Source organism: Doryrhamphus excisus, linkage group LG11 (genome assembly GCF_037039965.1).
Source record: "Doryrhamphus excisus strain RoL-2023G ecotype Guam linkage group LG11, RoL_Dexc_Guam_v1.1, whole genome shotgun sequence".
Lineage (NCBI taxonomy): Eukaryota > Metazoa > Chordata > Actinopteri > Syngnathiformes > Syngnathidae > Doryrhamphus > Doryrhamphus excisus.
In genome coordinates, this window is record NC_136367.1 from 20,722,096 (window position 1) to 20,742,906 (window position 20,811).

Below are 20,811 nucleotides of genomic sequence, written 5' to 3' on the forward strand. Positions count from 1 at the left end.
CACACTGGGATTTTAGTGGGTCAGCTGCAAATAAACCAGATCGCTCAAACTTCAAGCTGAAGTTACTAAATCCTGCGCACGGCGTCTAGCGTCCGTAATGACCTGGTTCATCAGCAAAGAAAAAAAAGAAACGACAGTTAACGACAATATTGGGAAAACTGTGGGAATAGAAAATAAACAACACAAGCAAAATGTCCTTAATTGGCACCCTTTCAACGGTTGCCATGCACAGCATGACTCCATCTTTGGAAGGCAAAGTGTGCTTCTGTTTTTGACATCATACACAAAAGTGATCTAGGCATCAGACAAAAAGAGCTATTGAACCAAGAGGATCCGATTCACAAGACAGAACATGAGATCAGCCATATTGTTCTGTTTTTTACGACACGGTAAATCGGATGTAGCATGGTTAGCAAGTTACATCCACGTCGTTACAGTTGCACAATACAACATGTCCAAAAAGGATCAGGAACAAGCAGAGGTGATTTAATCCTACCTCTTCTCCGTGTCTAATATGGATAACTCTTTCACACCATCACTATTACAATACAATTACAATTACAATTGACACTTAAAATAGAAAAAATTAAAATAGAGAATATGAAATTAAATAAAACAATTGAGAATATGAAATAAAAATGTGAAAATACAGATAAAAGAAATATTTTGTAAAATTAAATATATTTAAAAAAAATAGAATTAATGATGAGTATAAGTTGTATTTATGTGATATTTTGGAATCGTGCTGGAAACCTATTGGTTTTTTTTTTCTAAATTGGCACACCTATGCCAGGGGTGTCCAAAGTGCGGCCTGTGGGCCAGGATCAAAACAGAACTAATGAGAAAAGGGAAAAAATGGGAAAAGCATAAAGACACAATGTAAGGAGAAACAGGTGAAATATTGATATTATTTGTAAAACAAAACAAAACAATAGTTTATAAATCTTTTTTTTTTTACAAAATACAAAATGAGACAAAAACCCTGCAGCCCTCTGTGGAAAATTTTAAAAATAAATTTAAAAATAAAATTAAAAATACACCCCTGGCCAACGCCGATAATTATGGCAACTTCTCGGAACAACATCTTAAAACTACATTTCCCACAAAGCACCGCTGCCATATAAATACCTCCAAAAGGGGGCGGGTCTTCGGTGACGCGTGGAGGAGTGCAAGCGGATTGTAGCCGAGGACCCGCTCAGCTGTCAGCGAAAACGCCGCTCAGTCTCTGCCTACCTGGACTTCCACCACCATGGACTTAACCCAGGATAGAACGGTTGCAATGATCCGGCGCTGACCCGTTTGGCTTCGCTTTCTTTTGCTGCTTTGCTGCCTTAACTTCGTTTTAGACCAGGTAACCATTTGCTCATCTTTCAGTGGATGATTTACTTTATGTTGGAGATGTCAGCATCCTCGATGGGAAGTAGCCCACGCTCATGTTTCCATTGTTTTTATCTCCGATACACTTGCTTTCGTGTGTGTGTGTGTGTGTCTGTGATTTATACAAAAACGTGGTTGTTTTATGTCTCTAGTTGTTTTTGCTAAAAATTATGGCTAGCATTTTTTTTACCGTATTACCGTATGTAATGAGTAATGTAGAATTTGTTATTCCAGTCAGTAAATACATACATTTCTTTTTTTGTGTGTTAAAAAACGCATTTTAAAATTCATACTACAGCTCGCCATACAAAAGTTTGCCTACTACTTAACCTGAACTGATTCCATATCCCTATTAATGGTGACTTTCATTCATTTATTCAGCCTGGCAACAACCTGCATCACAAACAAACACTGGGTCACATTAGCATGATGGCCGACACTTCTTCCTCGCTCCCTTAGCAAGTGGCGGCGACCAGGGCGAGTTGACCACTCCAACCTGGTTGGCTGAGCGGGCTGGCTATCATTCGTCAGCTCATGGAAAAAGTGATCACATTAGCTATCTAACCAACTTTAATGGTCTCCAATATTGATTGTTAGTCCTTTCCTCGAACGTGTATTAATGTTGGATGCAAAAATGATCAAATCACAATTAGTTTTTATTCCATAGCGTCTGACCATGTCTTGCAAAAGACAATTGATTGTCTACTTCTGGTGCCAATTTGCAGGGGCTGTCAAGCAGGAGGATCCATGTCGGATAAAATGTCCAGTTTCCTCCATATTGGGGACATTTGTTCCCTCTATGCGGAGGGCTCCACCAGTGGATTTATCAGCACTTTAGGGTAAGTCCACATTAAGACTGGTCCAAGTCAATCAAAAGTCATATGGTAATGCTGTAATTCCAGAATCCAAAAAGCTGATCAAAAATATCTCTCATGATGTTCTTCGGTAATGCTCCACATACACAGCGAGAAACACCGTGACCAACCATTGGTGCTGCTGTAATGATTGACAGGAGGCAGCCTACCAACGCATATCATTTACCCCCTTTTTGAAACAGTTTCATACAACTCACGGTGGACATATGACCACAAACGTGCATGTATGACTGAGCAGCCAGGACCGCTACGACTTCTGTGGCCAACTTGGAGCTCTCTGAGCTCTGAGGTCTCACAACATTTCCATCTCACGTTGTGTGCTGGAGGAATGTGCAATACGCTGACGTGTCACGTGACATCACGTACGGCGAAGCTTCAACCTCCAAGGGACATTTAGAAGTAGTCCACTTGGAGGTTCCTTTGTATAATTAGTAGTTGTATTCCTGGTGGTGTATTGTTGGTATTCTTAAGGATGAGCGACATGGAGCTTTTAGAGTTGAAGATGGACCTGCTGCAGGGTCATAGAAAATACAATCATCCCGCACGGATAGGGAAGGACGTCTGCAGCATCCAGGAAGGTCATGAAGTGCATGCAGGACAACACACATATCAACTGGAAAGGAAGCAAAGGTTGATAGTCGTGATGACCTTATAATGACCTCCACAGTAAAATGGGTCGGGACAAGTTCTTGAGAATACAATCAATTGTAAGTGGGTAGTGTAGTGGTTCACATTACTGCCTTTTGCAGTAGATGCTGGCCTTATTTCTGTGTCATTGCCCTATTTACAGTACAGTGGGGACCATTCCAGGGTGCCAAAGTCAGCTTAGATATTTGACCATGCCACCTTTTGGACATACGTACGGTCAAGGTGCTATCGCTCCCGGCTGGCTCTCTGCGAGCTGCCCGCAAAAAAATGCATTGACGCACGCTGGAGCTCACGCAGCTGAAGTGTGTCCTCCCAGAGTGCGGAGACACTCTTTGTTACTAATCCTTGCCTTGGCGGTAAATACTAAACTGCATCTTGTTACTGGAGGAGGACAGGAAATCACTAAGCCAGGGGTGTCCAAAGTGCAGCCTTTGGGACATTTGCAACATTTTTCTTATTGGCCCCTACCACACTGTCCTGAAAATATTTATTTAACAAGAAATTATAGAATAAAAAAATGGAAAAAGTCACTATAGTGAGAGAAAATGTTGTAATCTAATGAGAAAACATTATTAAGAATAAAAAATATAATTTATGTGGCATATAGTTGAAATATTAAAGATACTTATTTTTATTAAGCCGTAATATTATAAGAAAAACAAAATAATCAACAAAGTTGTAATGTTTTGGAAAATTTGATTGTGGAAATAGTCAAAATGTTAAAAGAATAAAGTCAAAATATTATGGGCATAAAGTCAGAATTACAAATTGCAGAAATGGTTTGTACATGGCATACAAATTATTTTTTTAATGTATTTTAAAATTATTAGTTTATTCCGAAAATCAACAATGACAATAATAATAATATTAAAGCTAACAAAGGTTAGATATTGGGATATATTCAAATTGTGTTATTATTATTATTAATGATAGGTATGGGGATTTAATCAGAAGTGAAAAAAAATGTGTATCGCCCCCCCCCCCCTTCTCTTATCGCCATCTCTATTTGTGGCCCAATGTGTAGTGTGGTATTACCCTCTGAAAGCGAGTTCAGCATCTGCGATGACTCCCCCATCCCGTCTTTTTAAATACCACGGCCTCCATCCTCTTGCCAGGTCCCAATCGTTTGTGCCATTCACCAAAGGGCACACCGGGCCGCCCTCCTCCTTGCTCTCAGAAAACATGCTTTTCCACTCTGCGGTTGTGTGCGTCAAACGCCATGGCAACAAATGCACGCTCCCTTTGAAGACCGCGTCAATGACAACGCTCATTTGTCAATTCTCGCGTCTGCCATGGTTCTGCTTTGTAATCCCAGCATCTGCTGCAGTAAGCTGTTTTGGTTCATTAGAGTCAAGGAGAGGATGTGACTTAAATAGGGTAATTGTATCATGTGTTGCTTGCACCAGCAAGGTGCTGAATGTGACCCCCCCGGAGATGCTTTAACATCCACTGCTGGCACCTGAGAGTCTGTGATCAAACTGCAGAAGAGGTTATGGAACCTCATAGACAGTGATGTTTAGGGAAGACGCTCACATCATATTTTTTTACTTTATTGCCAAGGTTATCAAGAATTGTGGGAGTTATAAAAATGCACATTGATGAGTGGGATGCACCATTCTAACATTATGTTTTGATAGTGCTGATCTTCCGCTTTACAATACAGAGGTGCTCATATTGTATGTTTACATTCTCTGGCAGAGTGTGTCATTTCTTGGCCATTTTTCAGAGAACATGATATATGTTGATAATGATAATACAAAAATATTATGGATTATTATTGGCATGCAGCACATTCTTTAAAAAATGAACCCAATAACAGCAAAAATTGAAAAGTCAGACATGTTTTTGCACTGTTTGGTGTCTTGTATGCGGACTTTGTCATGGATTTTCTTTCCGGTGACTCGACCTTGCGGCCCATCTTTCATCACGTACACCTTTACTGTACATCGTAAAACAGCTACAACGCTTTCTATCAGACTCCTGAGTGTCAGCCCAAGTTGTGAGTGTGTTTTTTTTTTGCATCCCAAATAATTTTCCTGACACTTGTGGCTGAAAATGTTGTTAGTCTACCTTAATCCCTCTTTTACCACTTTTTAATTAGAGTCTGAAATCTGCTGATTGGCATTTTCGATCCCTCGGATGTCTTTTTATATCGTGATGTGTAGGTGTGGACGCCAGATACAGACACATGAAGCTATAAAACAGTACAGTCTCTTAGTCACATAAAGTAGAACAAAACCAACAAAGGAGGGAGCGTCTGCCAAAGGCACCATTGTTAAAAGCAAAGAAAAGCCAAAGAGGGCCAGGCTGGATGGCAAGGACTCAACTGGGCGGACTACGAGATACACGGACTAAGATATAACAACTAGTAAATATCCCAAAAGTAGAACAACATACAACCATTTGATTTCACGTACCATTTCATGTTTCATGTGAGATTTTCGGTAAATTCATTCATTCATGTTCTATACCGCTTATAATGTATTTTTAAAAATAGTGTCATGAAATGTTACTCATGATGACTGTTTCCTCAGGCTCGTTGATGACCGCTGTGTGGTTCAACCTGACACAGGCGACCTTAACAACCCCCCCAAGAAATTCAGAGGTGAGTCCCAAAGTCCCGAGCCTTAGTTTGCATAAGGAGTAGCTTTGCCTGGGCAGAAGTCTGAGTTCTATTGGGTGCTCGTGCTTGGAGCGTGTTGTTGCAAGGGTTTGGATGGGAGCTCTATGCTCCACCCACTTATTTTGGATTTAATTATTATGTATCAATAGGGGTGTCACAGCGTGAATTCTACATTTGATCAAAGTTACTTAAGATTTGCCAGATAGTCAAGTTTAATTGAGACCTCCTGGTATGGAACCCTCAGTAGGGGTTCACGATAATTATCGGGCCGATATGAGGGAATTGAGAGGCAGAAACATTCCATATAACTGCATTGTTTTGTGTAAACAATCATTGGTTTGTGTATAGTTTGTCATTTTTGTTGTTTTTTAAAAGTAATATTAAGATAATTTTCTGGTCTTGTTCTTGTGAACTAATTTTTGGATATTGTGTGATGTTGTGATGATCAGATAAACCAGGAAGATTTCATCCTTCTGGTCACTGGCGTGTTGTTAACTGTGTTTTACACAGAACCTCTCAAAGGAAATGCAATGTCAGCTCCATTCAAGGTCTTCAGTGTCTATTAACATCCATCTGGATCTGTGTGTCATAGCAAAATATCAACACTTTGCAAAGTAGCAGTAGCATTGGGTTATTTATATATACTCTGTAGGGCGGTAAAGCACTTTGACGCAGTGTCTAATTTGAATAAAGTTAAGCTTTTCTTGTCCTCTCTCCCTAGACTGCCTTTTCAAACTCTGTCCCATGAACAGATACTCTGCACAAAAGCAGTTCTGGAAGGCGGCAAAACCTGGAGGCAACAGCACTACTGACACTGTCCTCCTCAACAAACTCCATGTAAGGTCTTTGTAAATACATGTAACGTAACTGTAAATTTAAATACAATATAGATTAGAACTGCACAATCACATGAAGTCCAATACAAGAGATGCATCGTTGGTAAAACCGTACTCGGTGCTTCTTTCAATTTTAAAACAAAGTTTTTTCATGCACGTATCAGAGAGTATACCAACGTACTTTCACACAGCTACACCAACCGGTGTCCACATACTCCAGTAGACATGCTTGCTGAGATAAATGCACTCATTGGAGGCAGAATTTTTGATCCAGGTCTTGTGTTGGATCTTCTTAGACAGCATAATTTGTCGGTAAGACTTTGTGATTGTGGCTGCTGTTCATCTCGCCCTTTGTTGCAGCATGCTGCTGACTTGGAGAAGAAGCAGAATGAGTCCGAGAACCGCAAGTTGCTTGGATCAGTCATCCAATATGGGAATGTCATTCAGGTGTGTGCGAGATATGGTCCATCATCAAGCACTAGACTGCGGATGGTTATGGTTTAAACGATTGGTTTAAACATGCATACAGTTTACATTGAAATGCTTCATGTTAGAATTCACATTTCCCATGACTGAAAAGGAGTAGGAAGAAGCATTGCTTGTGTAATCCTACCTCCTCACATCAATTGCTAATACTTTGTTCACCACCAACATGCTTTAATTCTTTATTCACATTATTCTTCAGTGCAATAAAGTTTTTTTGTCCACATCTATACAATTCTACTATTCCCAAATCCACTTGTTTGTGGTCTGGATTCCACTTTCGTCTTTGAGTGTAATTTCATGTGGATACATGGGTTCCTCATTCTAGTTGCTGCAGAGGTCTTGAGGAAGAAAAGAAGATACTTGCACAATTAAGTGAATAAATAGATGCTATGCACTTATGGAGATGCATATTTTCAGTGAATCCCCCCCCCCCCACACACACATTTCCTTTCATGGTCAAACAAGTCTTTGTTTACAGTAGGGCCTGACCAGTATTCATTCCCTGAGCCTGATGCTGATTCTGATATTCGGGAGTAAAAAAATGTAAATAATCAATATCGTCATCGTCAGTTGGATCCTGTGTGCCATTTATGGTCACCATTTGTCCTGTAAATTGTAACGTTTCTTTCCCCAAAGTTGCTGCACCTGAAAAGCAACAAGTACCTGACGGTGAACAAGCGTCTACCTGCGCTGCTGGAGAAGAATGCCATGAGGGTGACTCTGGACTCTGCGGGAAATGAGGGATCCTGGTTCTACATCCAGCCTTTCTACAAATTGCGCTCCCTGGGAGACAGTGTGGGTAGAATTCCCACTTAGCTGAGATTTGCACTTTACTTTTTTCCGTGAAATATGCTTGAATATCCAAAGACGAGGAAAAGCTGACACGTCGAATTACAATGTTGTTTATTTACCTGATGTAGTCTTAGATTTTGACCCACAGTAATATTGAGCAAGAATGAGAAATATGATACAGAATACTGTGGATACTATATCAGGATCCTTGATGAAAAGGTGTGAAGGAGCTGGTAGTACCAACAAGACAGCGAAGAAATAGTTCAAGGACAACCGTGTCAATGTCCTCCTGAGATGAATCCGATGGGGACTTTGTGGCGCGAGTTGTGGACCGGAGTGATGGTTAGCAAACCAGCCATTCGGAACCAGCTTGAGGCGTTTGGCCCACAGGAGACACACAAGAATCACTGCCATGAGCAGACGCAGACACATAAATAGAACTATTAACACGCATGCTGCTACTAGCCTTTATTTTAAAGGCCATATTGTCAAGGACGGCCTTTAGTACAAATATACAGCTATTATTGCGTCATCTAGTCTCACTAATTCAAAGCACACAAATGAGCGGTTGTATAGAATTTTTCTCCAAAGTTTCAAAATGAGTATCATCTATTTTTTCTTCCATGGTCCTCCAGGTGGTGATTGGAGATAAAGTTGTCCTTAACCCCGTAAATGCTGGACAGCCCCTCCATGCCAGCAGCCACCAGCTGGTTGACAACCCAGGATGCAACGAGGTGCGATTGTCTGATGATTTCAAATATCAATTATCATGTCTGGTCCTCATACATTGACTATAAACACAATGTATGAACATAATCCGTTCACTGCAGCATGAAACAGATATGTGTAGTTCTATATTGTTATCTGCTTTCTGGTGATGATGATTCTGCATCTCGTCATTGATCCAGGTTAATTCTGTAAATTGCAACACAAGCTGGAAAGTGGTTCTGTTCATGAAATGGAGCGACAACAAGGAAACCATCCTGAAGGGGGTGGGTATATTCCCTTGACTTCATTTAAGTGACGTATGTAAACAAAAGCAACGTTCTCACTGGTCGTGTCTGCAATGCGCAGGGCGATGTGGTCCGGTTGTTCCATGCAGAGCAGGAGAAATTTCTCACATGTGACGACCACAGGAAGAAGCAATATGTTTTCCTCAGAACAACGGGGCGCCAGTCCGCCACCTCTGCTACCAGCAGCAAGGCACTATGGGAAGTAGAGGTGAGTGTCTTGCTGTGTGAAATGTATTATGTTCTACTGTGACGAAAATAGGCTCATCCACGCTTTGTTGGCTGTTTCCCTCGCCAGGTGGTTCACCACGACCCATGTCGGGGGGGAGCAGGTTATTGGAACAGCCTGTTCAGGTTTAAACATTTGGCAACTGGTTGCTATTTGGCCGCAGAGGTGGGTGAGGTGTGTGCCTTTTTATACATTGTCCTAATTGGTTATGTATTTATGATGATCGAATCAACATACGATTGGGACTAAATCCCTTGCTCATGGGTCTTAACTACTCGATGGGTGTCGTGTTTGACAGGTGAATCCTGACTTTGAAGAGGAGAGTGTCGAGCAGCGGTCAGCAGTAAGTCAGCCGCACCGCTTGGCGACATCATGCTGGTTTCCACTATTGATCACTGCACTGTCTTCCATGACCTTCTCGTCTCGTCTAGGTGGTGGACTTCACACCCTTTAATTTCCAGGTATTATACATTATTCAATTCAAGTTAGTCCACAAAATGCCCCTCAAGAGGATGGGTGGAATGTAGAAACAAATTTCATGGTACATTTAATATGTTGGGCTGCACAGACCTCACAGCTAGGAGACCAGGGTTCAATTCCACCCTCGGCCATCTCTGTGTGGAGTTTGCATGTTCTCCCCATGCATGCGTGGGTTTTCTCCGGGTACTCCGGCTTCCCCCCACATTCCAAAAACATTAATTAACATTAATTGTGGCTCCAAATTATCCATAGGTATGAATGTGAGTGTGAATGGTTGTTTGTCTATATGTGCCCTGTGATTGGCTGGCCACCAATCCAGGGTGTACACCACCTCTCGCCAGCTGGGATAGGCTCCACCCCTCGCAACCCTCGTGAGGACAAGTGGTAGAAAATGAATGAATGAATTTAATATGTGATAAATAAAGTTCAATATTACAACTAATAATAACACCTATTATAATACAAATAATAGTAACATGATATCATATTATGTAACAATGCTAATAATTATTATTTAATTAAATTTGTTAAATATTACACAATACAGAATCTGAGGACAGAAAACTAAGGCAATGTATGATAAAATAAAAATGATCTATTTCAAAAGGGGTCTTTATGGTTAATCATAAATAAAATAAAAACATCCACTCACAGCTTCCACTTAACGTCATTTCACAATATAATAACATACTTTTGTGTTTTTTTGCTTGTTTTTACCAATCAAAGACAAATATTATGCAATAAGTTTCAAAAAAGGCTCAATAACTAGGACATGATTTAGAAACGCAGTCCCTTCTTCGACCACTGGGTGGCACCATACCCCTCAGATTAGACGCCACTGTGCAGACCTGTATAAATGTTTACTACCCTCAACAGGTGTTTGTGATCATGTGTAATCATTGTTATAAGCAATAACTATTACAAAAAGTCATTTCTCTCAAGTCGCCACCTTGAGGTCATCTGGTTGCTGGCGTACTTCTCTCACGTTGAACGTTTTCTTCACTCAGCTGGATGCAGACAATGAAGCTTTACGTGGTCGTCTGCGGGCCCCTCAGGAGAAAATCATGTACACCCTTGTGCCAGTCCCGGACGGCATGGATATCTCCTCCATCTTTGAACTCGACCCCACCACTCTGAGAGGCGGGGACTCCATGGTGCCCAGGTACGAATGAAAAACAACTTCAAAATCACGATGGTGTATAGTTTAGTTTTAAGAACACATCCTGAGAGACACACCGTAGACTCTACATGGATTGTAGCTGGATGGGTTGGAATAGTCGGACTAGCAAAGTCACAAGTTTAAAGTATTTATTACAACTGTGAAAGCCTCCAAGCATGAAACTGCAATATTGTTCCCCAATTGACAACATTATTGCCTATTTCACATGATTTAGTGTGGGAAAGTTTCTGCGCATCTTCATAAAGGAAGCAGGGACAGTAAAGGAAAACACTTAGAATTCCTTATCATAACGACAGCATCACATTTCAGTGAGTCACATGGAATCACATGGACATGCAGGACATGTGCTTGTATCGGGTCGGTGACATCCACATACTTTCTGTACACTTTGTGTACCAAAATGTCTCCTTTGTAGGAGACCAAAGAAAACAATGCAATGGTCTGTGTATCCATGTCCCTGCACACAAATTAAAAAGCGACCATTATGTCACGTCGTCAAGTGTGCGCCTGCAGGCTGCACACCACCAACCGGTACTAGCTCCCATACTTGAAATAACCCTGCTCCTCAAACTTTAGCTAATTAACGCGACACTAGCCATCTGTTGGGACGGTGCGTCATGGATACCCGTGCAGACGAGGAGTAGCTGCATGTGAACATGCCAGCTATGAGGAGGAGGAAAGATGATGCTGTAGGGGTCCTAACTGGATCATCTGCATTCACGCCTCGCACGTGTCTGAGTGTGTCGCTCTTGGCGTTGTTTCTCTGGTAACTCACTCTTTCGATGTCACATCGTTGCACTTGTTATTGTGAATATTTGTTTTGTTTTAAACAAATATTTCATCTTAAGTCTTCTGTTTGGCTTCTGTTATTACAGTATAAATTCCATGCAAATGCATTATAGATGGTACAGTGCCAGCTAGTGTACCCCACCTGGGGGTACACGTAGGTTTTATCACATCTCATTCAATCAGTAATCAGCTGTAGAGTGCATGCGTCGCTCCACTTGATCATTGTTCCCCTTCCAGGAGCTCCTACGTACGCCTGAAGCACTTGTGCACCAACACATGGGTCCACAGCACCAACAACCCCATCGACAAAGAGGAGGAGAAGCCTGTTATGTTAAGAGTGAGTTAAATACTCGGTTGGCTATTTTCATGCGTCAATGGGACCTTTTCATTATATATAGCATGCATCCCATGAAATCTCTTCAGATTGGGACCTCAGCAGTGAAAGAAGACAAGGAGGCCTTCGCCATCGTACCAGTACCACCAGCAGAGGTGCGGGATCTGGACTTTGCAAATGATGCTAGTAAAGTTCTGGCATCAATTGCAGGCAAACTGGAAAAGGGTACCATAACGCAGAATGAGAGAAGGTATGCTGTAATAGTAGTACTACATTACTAAGGTTCTGTTTGTTTCATTTGGTTATTCACATTCACGCATTCACTTCAGGTTTGTCACCAAGCTTCTGGAAGATCTCGTCTTCTTTGTGGTGGACATCCCCAACAGCGGACAGGATGTATTGGAGATAATGGTCAACAAACCCAACAGAGAAAGACAAAAACTCATGAGAGAGCAGAATATCCTCAAGCAGGTTTGTTTTAAGCCCAATATGTTTTGGTTTTAAATATTCCTTTTAACAGTTTGGTCCGAAAGTTACTCACTGTCTTTTGCAGATCTTCAAACTTCTCCAAGCCCCCTTCACAGACAGCGGTGACGGTCCCATGCTGCGCCTGGAGGAGCTGGGCGACCAGCGCCACGCTCCTTTTCGATACATTTGCAGGCTTTGTTACCGAGTGTTACGCCACTCTCAGCAGGACTACAGGAAGAACCAGGTGGGCGGACGCAGCAGCTTCACTCCGACTCCTTTGCTCCTGTGTTGATGATCCTCTCTTGTCTTCTTTTCACAGGAATATATTGCCAAGCAGTTTCGCTTCATGCAGAAGCAGATCGGCTATGATGTCCTTGCGGAAGACACAATAACCGCTCTGCTCCACAACAACAGGAAGTTGTTGGAGAAACATATCACGGCTGCAGAGATAGACACATTTGTTACTTTAGTGAGGAAGAACCGGGAGCCAAGGTGAGCCATGAAATGGCAACGTGATCCTGTTGGACAGACTACGTACATTACAGTATATTATTGCTATTATTTAGAGCAGTGGTTCCCAAACCTGTCATAGTCCTGAACGCCTTCAGACAAGCTGGCAAAATCTGTTGACTCATTGAGCTGTAGTGTTCTGGCTTGTATGTTCTGTAGTCGCTTTTTAAAAACATCTATGTCATTGAATTGTAGAGAAAGTGTGTTATTCGATGAAGTAGTCCCTTGTTTATCGTGGTTAATTGGTTCCACACACCACCGCAAAAAGTGAATCAGTTAATTAACTGAATGTTTTTGTAGTTAAAGCATAGAAAAAACTTGTTTATGACCTTCTAAATTGATTTTTTTTAACATTATTAGAGCCCTGTAGACAATCACTAACACCCCTATAGTCACCTTTATAATTTCCAATATAATCAGAAGAAATATGATTTCGGACTAGTAATAGGATGTAGTCCACCGTAGTCGATGCATTTCTCTGTATCCTTTCTTCTGCACTGTAGTCGCTACGCTATTAGCTCTACATGATAGGTTTTCAGGCTAATGAAGTCAATGTCGTTATGCTGTTTTTAATTTTTATTAGGTGCTCCTAAGACAATTTGCGAACCTAGGATGGTTGAACACTTGACACTGTCTCTCAGTCATTCCTAGTTTTTGTTGTAATGTGTTCATAGGTTCCTGGACTACCTGTCAGATCTTTGCGTATCCATGAACAAGTCCATCCCGGTCACGCAGGAGCTCATCTGTAATGCAGTCCTCGATCTGACCAACGCTGACATCCTCATCGAAACTAAGTTAGCCTCCTCATTTCTTTTTTACTTTTTGGGTTGATGTTGAAAACAACTTTTACAAAGACTGCATGTCCTTGTGCGGCAGATTAGTCTTGTCCAGATTTGAGATTGAAGTAGCATCAAATGGAGAGAGTCCAGTAGAGGCTGAGGATGAAGAGGAGGTGTGGCTGTTCTGGAAGGACAATTTCAAGGATATACGGAGTAAGAGCGTTCGAGAGTTGGCCCAGGATGCAAAGGAGGGCCAGAAGGAGGACCAGGAGGTGGTCAGTTATTACAGGTCAGATATGTTCCAACATACACTCACATTTATTCCGTCATACCAACAACAAAACACTTGTGTGCCATGAAAATGCTTAAAAAAAAAGATGGAACGGTTTTGTTTTGATAGGTGCCAACTCAACCTTTTTGCCCGGATGTGCTTGGACCGTCAGTACTTGGCCATCAACAAGATCTCCGGGCAGCTGGATGTGGACTTGATCCTACGCTGCATGTCTGACGAGGACCTGCCCTATGATTTGCGGGCCTCTTTCTGTCGCCTCATGCTGCACATGCATGTGGACCGTGACCCTCAGGAGCAGGTCACGCCCGTCAAGTACGCCCGTCTGTGGTCTGAGATCCCGTCTCAAATTACGATTGATGAGTGAGTTCTTGTTGGGAATATGCTTAATGGAATCTTCGGAGCAGACTGGTTTTTGTTTCTTGTGTGACTTTGCTCTTGTCTTGCCAGTTATGATAATGATGGAACCACCAGAGATGAGATCAAGGAGCGATTCTGCCTCACCATGGATTTTGTGGAGAACTACCTGAGAGAGGTGGTGTCACAAAATGTTCCCTTCTCTGATAAAGAGAAAAACAAACTGACCTTTGAGGTAATCAACATATTTTGTGGTCACCTTTTTTTTTTTACTGCATTTCATTATTTAACATCAAACAAAGGATGGACAGGACTCGGCCATCCTGACTGAGTGAGAATAACCGAAGCTTTAAAAAGCCGTGGTGCTTGAGATCTTTGATTTTCCTCTGTTAACCACGGTTACCCGTAAGGAAGCATGTGCAGTCATTATTGCTGTGCACCAAAAGGGCTTCACAGGCAAGGTTATCGGTGCCAATAAGATGACACCCGAACCAACCATTTATCAGGTCAGTAAAAACTTCAAGGAGAGAGGTTCAGTTTCTATGAAGAAGGCTTCAGGAAATCATTCATTTGCGAGGTTACTTCTCACTCACTCAGTTTTGCCCAAGAACACAGCCATGAATAAAACAACTACTGTATGCAGTAGTATACTCCTGATTGTCAAATATTCTTCTTCTTCTTGGGTAGGTCGTGAACCTGGCGAGGAATCTCATATACTTTGGCTTCTACAACTTCAACGACCTGTTACGACTGACGAAGATACTGCTGAACATTTTAGACTGTGTCCATGTCAGCACCGCATACCCCATCAACAAGATTGAGAAGGGCGAGGAAAACAAAGGTTGGCCTCCTGCTCCAGAGACTTCATTTCCATTTTTACATCACGGATGACATTGGTGTTTGTGTAGCTGGCAGCAACGTGATGAAGTCCATCCATGGAGTCGGGGAACTAATGACCCAGGTAGTTCTGCGAGGCGGCAGCCTGTTGCACACCACACCAACTCATCAGCCAGAGGGCGATGTGGTTAAAGCCCAGGTTGAGCCGGAAAGAGAGGACATCATGGTTATGGACACGAAACTTAAGATCATCGAAATTCTACAGGTAAGGCATCAAAGGATGACTTTGTGCAGGAACTTGAACACTAGAGCTATTTTCAAACAATATTTTCTCTTTTTCTTCAGTTTATTCTGAATGTGCGGCTGGACTACAGGATCTCCTGCCTGCTCTGTATTTTCAAACGAGAGTTTGATGAGAATAACCCGCAGGCAGAAAATGCTGCCAGCCATAACGGAACCAATAATGTCACCAGTCCGATGGCAGGTATGATACTCGGGACCAACATTTCGTGCTCAAGCAAGCTTGAAAGATCAAGTCCAGATTGTTTGGGATTGTGGGAGTGTTCCGTGCTCAAGCTTGGTACACTTTATTGGCCTCAATAATTTAAGAACAATAATATACAATGCTTCAGGAATAAAGTCAGAGTTGAATGAGGGCTTTGGACAGTTGGACCACTGTTTGTTTTAATTATGTGAAATATCAACATTTTACATTCTCCAGGAAATCTTGACTTTGAAAATATTGAGGAACAGGCTGAAGGAATATTTGGAGGAAGGTGAATCATATCTAAACTTATACCATGTCAACAAGAGTCAACAATAGCTCTAAAGATAATTAAAACAACTTAATTTTGACTGTTTCATTAGTGAAGAGAACACTCCACTAGACCTGGATGACCATGGTGGACGTACCTTCCTAAGAGTCCTGCTACACCTGACCATGCACGACTATCCCCCCCTTGTGTCCGGTGCGCTTCACTTGCTGTTCAGACACTTCAGTCAGAGGCAGGAAGTCCTCATGGCGTTTAAGCAGGTATGGAGGCCTGACCACAGTTGTTTTTTTCCTTGTGTTATCAGACATTGCATTTCTCCCCTGACACTCAAATTTGAAGGTTGCATTGAATCGCTTAACCCCTCACCATCTGCATCAACCCACAGGTCCAGCTCCTTGTGACCAGGCAGGATGTGGATAACTACAAGCAGATCAAATCCGACCTTGACCAGCTGCGATCCACAGTGGAGAAGTCCGAGTTGTGGGTCTACAAAAGGCAAGGAGAAGACGGAATGGATGGAGATGGACCGTCAGAGTCAGATAACAAAAAGAAGGTAAAAGGTTCACAGCTGGCAAGCACAGTATAAGTGGGTTTTATTTTTGGAGACACCTTCAAAAATGGTCATTATGTCGTTGTATGGTCATATCACCTCGTACTTTGGTACGTGACAAAAAAAATTAATTAAATAAAATTAAAATAAAGTAAAAAAAAAAAAAAGTTAAATTATATTAGGAAAGCAGGAAGTGAACAAATGTAACAGTTACCAGATGGAGGGGTAGGATTTAATAAGCTTTGCTTCTTCCTACTCCTTTTGGACATGTGGAACAGGGAACTGATTATGTGATGCATTCAGTTGTAATCTGATGCATGTTCAAATGAAATAAAACCATTACCATTACCGAATACAACTGAAATGTGTATTTAAAAGCAGTTGCAATAAAATAATTCTCTGCAGTAATCACACACATTCTTCATTGTGCTACAGGGGGATTCACTTGGCTGTGACAAGAACAGTACGGAAAGCTGCAGCAACTACAACTACAGGGTAGTCAAAGAGGTACCCTCATCTCTCAAGTATTTTTCCCTATTTGCATTGTGTCTGTTAGTTGCTAAGTCATTAAGTGCCGTGTTGCGTTTGTGGACAGATTCTGCTCCGTCTCAGTCAGCTCTGTGTCCAGGAAGGGAGCTCAGGGAAGAAGAGTAAGAAACAGCAGCAGCGGCTGTTGAGGAACATGGGGGCTCACTGTGTGGTGCTTGAGCTCCTGCAGATCCCTTATGAGAAGGTGCCTTCAGCGCCTTTGGGATTTCATGTTGTATCACTTGCATGCATACGTAGGTGTGTAGAAAAAAAAAGAGGAGATGTGATTGTGTGAAGTTGTGTTTCCCTCAACAGGGTGAAGATGTCCGAATGCAGGAGATCATGAAACTAGCTCATGAGTTTCTGCAGAACTTCTGTGCGGGAAACCAGCAGAACCAAGCTCTTCTCCACAAGCATATCAACCTCTTTCTTAATCCAGGCGTGAGTACCATTCATCCATCTTTTACTTTTTTTGGTCTACTGGGCTTTTCCTTGAACCATTTTCTGCTTTTTCAGATTCTCGAGGCCGTTACAATGCAGCACGTTTTCATGAATAACTTCCAACTCTGCAGTGAAATTAACGAGCGTGTGGTTCAACACTTTGTCCACTGTGCTGAGTCTCATGGTCGACACGTCCAGTACCTTAAGTTTCTGCAGACCATCGTGAAGGCCGAGAATAAGTTCATCAAAAAGTGCCAGGACATTGTCATGGCTGAGGTTTGACATCATTGTTTTTATATGATGCATAAGTCATGTTTAGCGTTTAGGCTAATCCTAATAACTCATACACATTCATTTATTAATTGACTTGACATATCATAATGATGAAATGCTATATATTGCCAAAGTTCATCTGTCTACTGTGACTCTCACCCACTCAGCTTGTGAGCTCAGGAGAAGATGTCCTCGTCTTCTACAACGATCGTGCATCCTTCCAAACATTAATCCAAATGATGCGCTCGGAACGGGAACGTTTGGATGAAAACAGCGCTTTAATGTACCACATCCACCTGGTGGAATTGTTAGCGGTCTGCACCGAGGGCAAGAACGTCTACACCGAGATCAAATGCAACTCGCTGCTGCCGCTGGATGACATAGTGCGGGTCGTCACGCATGAAGACTGTATTCCTGAGGTGAGGAGTTGGAATTCATTTAGCATGGAAAATTGATATAAAGTGATTGGTAATAGCATTTGTGTGTGATGCCATGAGCATTACACTCTGTATCTATCCTGGAAATTAATAGAATTGAAATTGTGTTATATTCTATACACTTGGTAATCCCTCTTTTATTGCGATTAAGTCGCCCGCACAGTAGAGGCCTGTCGGGATTGTTAGATTAGATTCAGTTTGTCTCTCTTTAATTGCCTAACGACGAAAGCTAACAAGCTAAATGCACAATCCAGGTTCATAATGGTTGATGGTCCCAAAAATGAATGAATGAATAATTGAGCTTTTCACGTCTTCTAGGTGAAGATTGCTTATATCAACTTCCTGAACCACTGTTATGTTGACACTGAAGTGGAAATGAAGGAGATTTATACATCCAATCATATGTGGAAACTCTTTGAAAACTTCCTGGTGGACATTTGTCGGGTAAGCAAACAAGATCATTATATTTTAACTGTTAATTATGCAAAGGTGACCCACGAAGGAGAGCAATAAGACACGTTTTCTCAATGCCTAGGTGTGCAACAACACAAGCGACAGGAAGCACGCAGATACCATGCTGGAGTGTTATGTAACTGAGACGGTTATGAGCATCGTCACATGTTTCTTCAGCTCTCCTTTCTCTGATCAAAGCACAAGCCTGCAGGTAATTTCAACGCTTGTAGAATGACTTAGTATACAGACAGATGTCAAGTTTGCTATGCAAAGTGTGTGAATTATGCGCTTTGAGTGCACATACAATTCTGTGGAATCTTTGTTTTCAATATTAATTGATTCCAAAAAGTCAGTCTAAAACCAAATCATGCAAAAAAAACAGTGTATTCAAACACTCTTGTTACGCACTGCGCTTGAACTCCTCATCATGTGAACAGTGACCTCACAAAAGAGCACAGTGTTTGATAGACGGTGCTCCGACAGGAAGGAGACAGACATGGACTTACACGTGTGATAAAGGTTATTAAAGTATTCCCTAGTTTAAATCTGTCTATAGTGTACCCACTTAAAAAAACTGTCCATTGTCCATTCTTGACAGTGACTGAGTCGCTAACACGTGGATGCTTTGTTTGTGCACTCTATTCCAAGTTAGGACTAGGACTAGTTCGTGAGGTGCAATGTTTGGTTGTATGGTAACTGAGACAGTGTACATAAACAGATCATGAGAACCAAGGTTTCCTGTATATACACCGACCAGCTCCGACACTATGACCACACATTCTGGAAAGGTTCAACAATTCTGCTTTACACTCATTTTACTGATCGTGTGGTTTGATGTGGTTATAGTTCGGAGTCGTTAAAGTGAGGGCTATACCTAATAATTTGGTCGCTCCACGTGCTTCATGGGCATGCCAACATTTTAGAAACCAGCCAGTTAAATGAGCGGAGCATTATTGTTGTTGCATAGGCAGGTTTTTTGCTCTGGATCTGAAAGATGAGATGTACTTTCCTCTCTCTGCATAGATGGCTCGCAGTATGTATGTAAGTAACGATGATTCCTCTGGTATGAGTTTCCCAACCTATCCCAAGTGGCTCACCAACTTCTGTGTATGTGTTTGTAGAGATTCAGACCCAAGAATTACTGTATCTTCACTGTGTGGGTTTCTCTTGTCTTAGTCAGCACACTGACTTTGTTGTTCCCAAATCTGTGGGTGTGTTGCACAAGGTTTAGCTGGAACTGGTGATGCAATGACACGAAACGGTCAAGTCTTCGGTGTCGTGATGTCCAGGCCCAATAGTTACAAACTTTATCTTCTGTTGTCACATGTAATTTCCCAATGTAATCCCTCTATCACGTTTATTTTAACCTTAGTAGAAATCTTAGATTTGTACCCATTTTGCAGCGGGATTTATCGATTATATCACTACCCTCTTCTTTCAGGCCGCCATTCTTGGAAAGATAACTGAGGTATTTATTATTCCCTAGGCTGTGACCAGCTGATAGATGGCTCTTTCACTGTGTAGCAATCAGGTGTACTCTTGAACAGTGGGTGTGCAGATGGGACCACTAAAATCCGTAGAACCTTCCACTATGCAGTCATATGAAAACATGTGGACATCTCATGTTTATTTACATAATTCAACATGCTTGCATTGAATTTTCTTTTTTTCACAGGGATTAGATCAGCTCTTCCACTGTATGGAAAATAATTTTAAAAAAAGTGCAACTCAAGTGCTAATGTGCGCAGGACAGGCCAGGCTAGCAAAAGGCTAGAACTCATCATAGAATCAATCATAGAGCAGAGCAGATTGTAAATATTTCATTCACTACAAAGAATATTGACGCTAGCAGTGCTAAACATGCAGTCCTTCGTCAGGCGGACGTTGTGCAACATCTCCACATAGCCACTACCGTTTGACGCCACTGCACAACCTCAAGCTTGAAGGAAAAAGCACTCCGGATCATGATGGCATGCCCTTCACAGTGTGACGCCATCAAAACTGTCACGGTTACAATTACGCTAATCACCAGATCAAATAATTATTTCTACTTATGTTCAATCATTTGAAAGATCAAAGACTGATTTGTTTGTATTTCTCGGTAAACAATTACTTATTTCATGGGATGTCCTCATTTTTTCACATGACTTTCGGTATTAGTATCCTCACTTTGATAGTATGAATACAAAAGCATTTCAGTCCATCCTAAGCAGGGAATGTGATTGTGATTAATCAGCATTATTATGTTCTATGCTTTGTTTTATGTACTTTGTTTTGCAGACTCGTCAGCCTGTATTTGTTCAACTGCTTCAGGGGGTCTTCCGAGTCTACCACTGTACCTGGCTTAACCCCGTGCAGAAGGCCTCAGTGGAGGCTTGTATTAAAGTACTCTCAGACGTCGGTAAGACAGTCAACATTTGGACCGCCGATCCATAAGTTAACCGCTTTTTGATATGA

The 20,811-nt window shown here is 41.7% G+C and overlaps 1 protein-coding gene across 13 annotated transcripts in view; it reads left to right on the plus strand.

The window, feature by feature from the left end:
• itpr1b (inositol 1,4,5-trisphosphate receptor, type 1b) overlaps positions 1 to 20,811 on the plus strand; it is a 72,978-nt gene that overhangs the window by 13,834 nt on the left and 38,333 nt on the right. For 5 of the 13 annotated variants that reach the window (XM_078794423.1, XM_078794429.1, XM_078794425.1 and 2 more), the window contains exons 1-38: positions 1,175 to 1,351; positions 2,103 to 2,216; positions 5,435 to 5,505; positions 6,245 to 6,360; positions 6,720 to 6,806; positions 7,482 to 7,640; positions 8,273 to 8,371; positions 8,546 to 8,629; positions 8,712 to 8,858; positions 8,946 to 9,050; positions 9,175 to 9,219; positions 9,308 to 9,337; positions 10,364 to 10,518; positions 11,563 to 11,662; positions 11,749 to 11,909; positions 11,989 to 12,130; positions 12,213 to 12,371; positions 12,447 to 12,619; positions 13,312 to 13,431; positions 13,514 to 13,705; positions 13,817 to 14,068; positions 14,156 to 14,297; positions 14,750 to 14,903; positions 14,971 to 15,164; positions 15,245 to 15,383; positions 15,621 to 15,675; positions 15,767 to 15,932; positions 16,058 to 16,225; positions 16,658 to 16,729; positions 16,818 to 16,955; positions 17,066 to 17,191; positions 17,267 to 17,467; positions 17,632 to 17,883; positions 18,220 to 18,345; positions 18,437 to 18,565; positions 19,378 to 19,395; positions 19,796 to 19,822; positions 20,635 to 20,755. In XM_078794423.1, the coding sequence (XP_078650549.1) occupies positions 2,125 to 2,216; positions 5,435 to 5,505; positions 6,245 to 6,360; positions 6,720 to 6,806; positions 7,482 to 7,640; positions 8,273 to 8,371; positions 8,546 to 8,629; positions 8,712 to 8,858; positions 8,946 to 9,050; positions 9,175 to 9,219; positions 9,308 to 9,337; positions 10,364 to 10,518; positions 11,563 to 11,662; positions 11,749 to 11,909; positions 11,989 to 12,130; positions 12,213 to 12,371; positions 12,447 to 12,619; positions 13,312 to 13,431; positions 13,514 to 13,705; positions 13,817 to 14,068; positions 14,156 to 14,297; positions 14,750 to 14,903; positions 14,971 to 15,164; positions 15,245 to 15,383; positions 15,621 to 15,675; positions 15,767 to 15,932; positions 16,058 to 16,225; positions 16,658 to 16,729; positions 16,818 to 16,955; positions 17,066 to 17,191; positions 17,267 to 17,467; positions 17,632 to 17,883; positions 18,220 to 18,345; positions 18,437 to 18,565; positions 19,378 to 19,395; positions 19,796 to 19,822; positions 20,635 to 20,755 (4,717 nt within the window). In that variant the 5' untranslated portion in view covers positions 1,175 to 1,351; positions 2,103 to 2,124. Of the gene's footprint in view, positions 1 to 1,174; positions 1,352 to 2,102; positions 2,217 to 5,434; positions 5,506 to 6,244; positions 6,361 to 6,719; positions 6,807 to 7,481; positions 7,641 to 8,272; positions 8,372 to 8,545; positions 8,630 to 8,711; positions 8,859 to 8,945; positions 9,051 to 9,174; positions 9,220 to 9,307; positions 9,338 to 10,363; positions 10,519 to 11,562; positions 11,663 to 11,748; positions 11,910 to 11,988; positions 12,131 to 12,212; positions 12,372 to 12,446; positions 12,620 to 13,311; positions 13,432 to 13,513; positions 13,706 to 13,816; positions 14,069 to 14,155; positions 14,298 to 14,749; positions 14,904 to 14,970; positions 15,165 to 15,244; positions 15,384 to 15,620; positions 15,676 to 15,766; positions 15,933 to 16,057; positions 16,226 to 16,657; positions 16,730 to 16,817; positions 16,956 to 17,065; positions 17,192 to 17,266; positions 17,468 to 17,631; positions 17,884 to 18,219; positions 18,346 to 18,436; positions 18,566 to 19,377; positions 19,396 to 19,795; positions 19,823 to 20,634; positions 20,756 to 20,811 lie in introns of those variants that run through there. The other 8 variants (XM_078794430.1, XM_078794431.1, XM_078794432.1 and 5 more) reach the window with 4 other exon arrangements.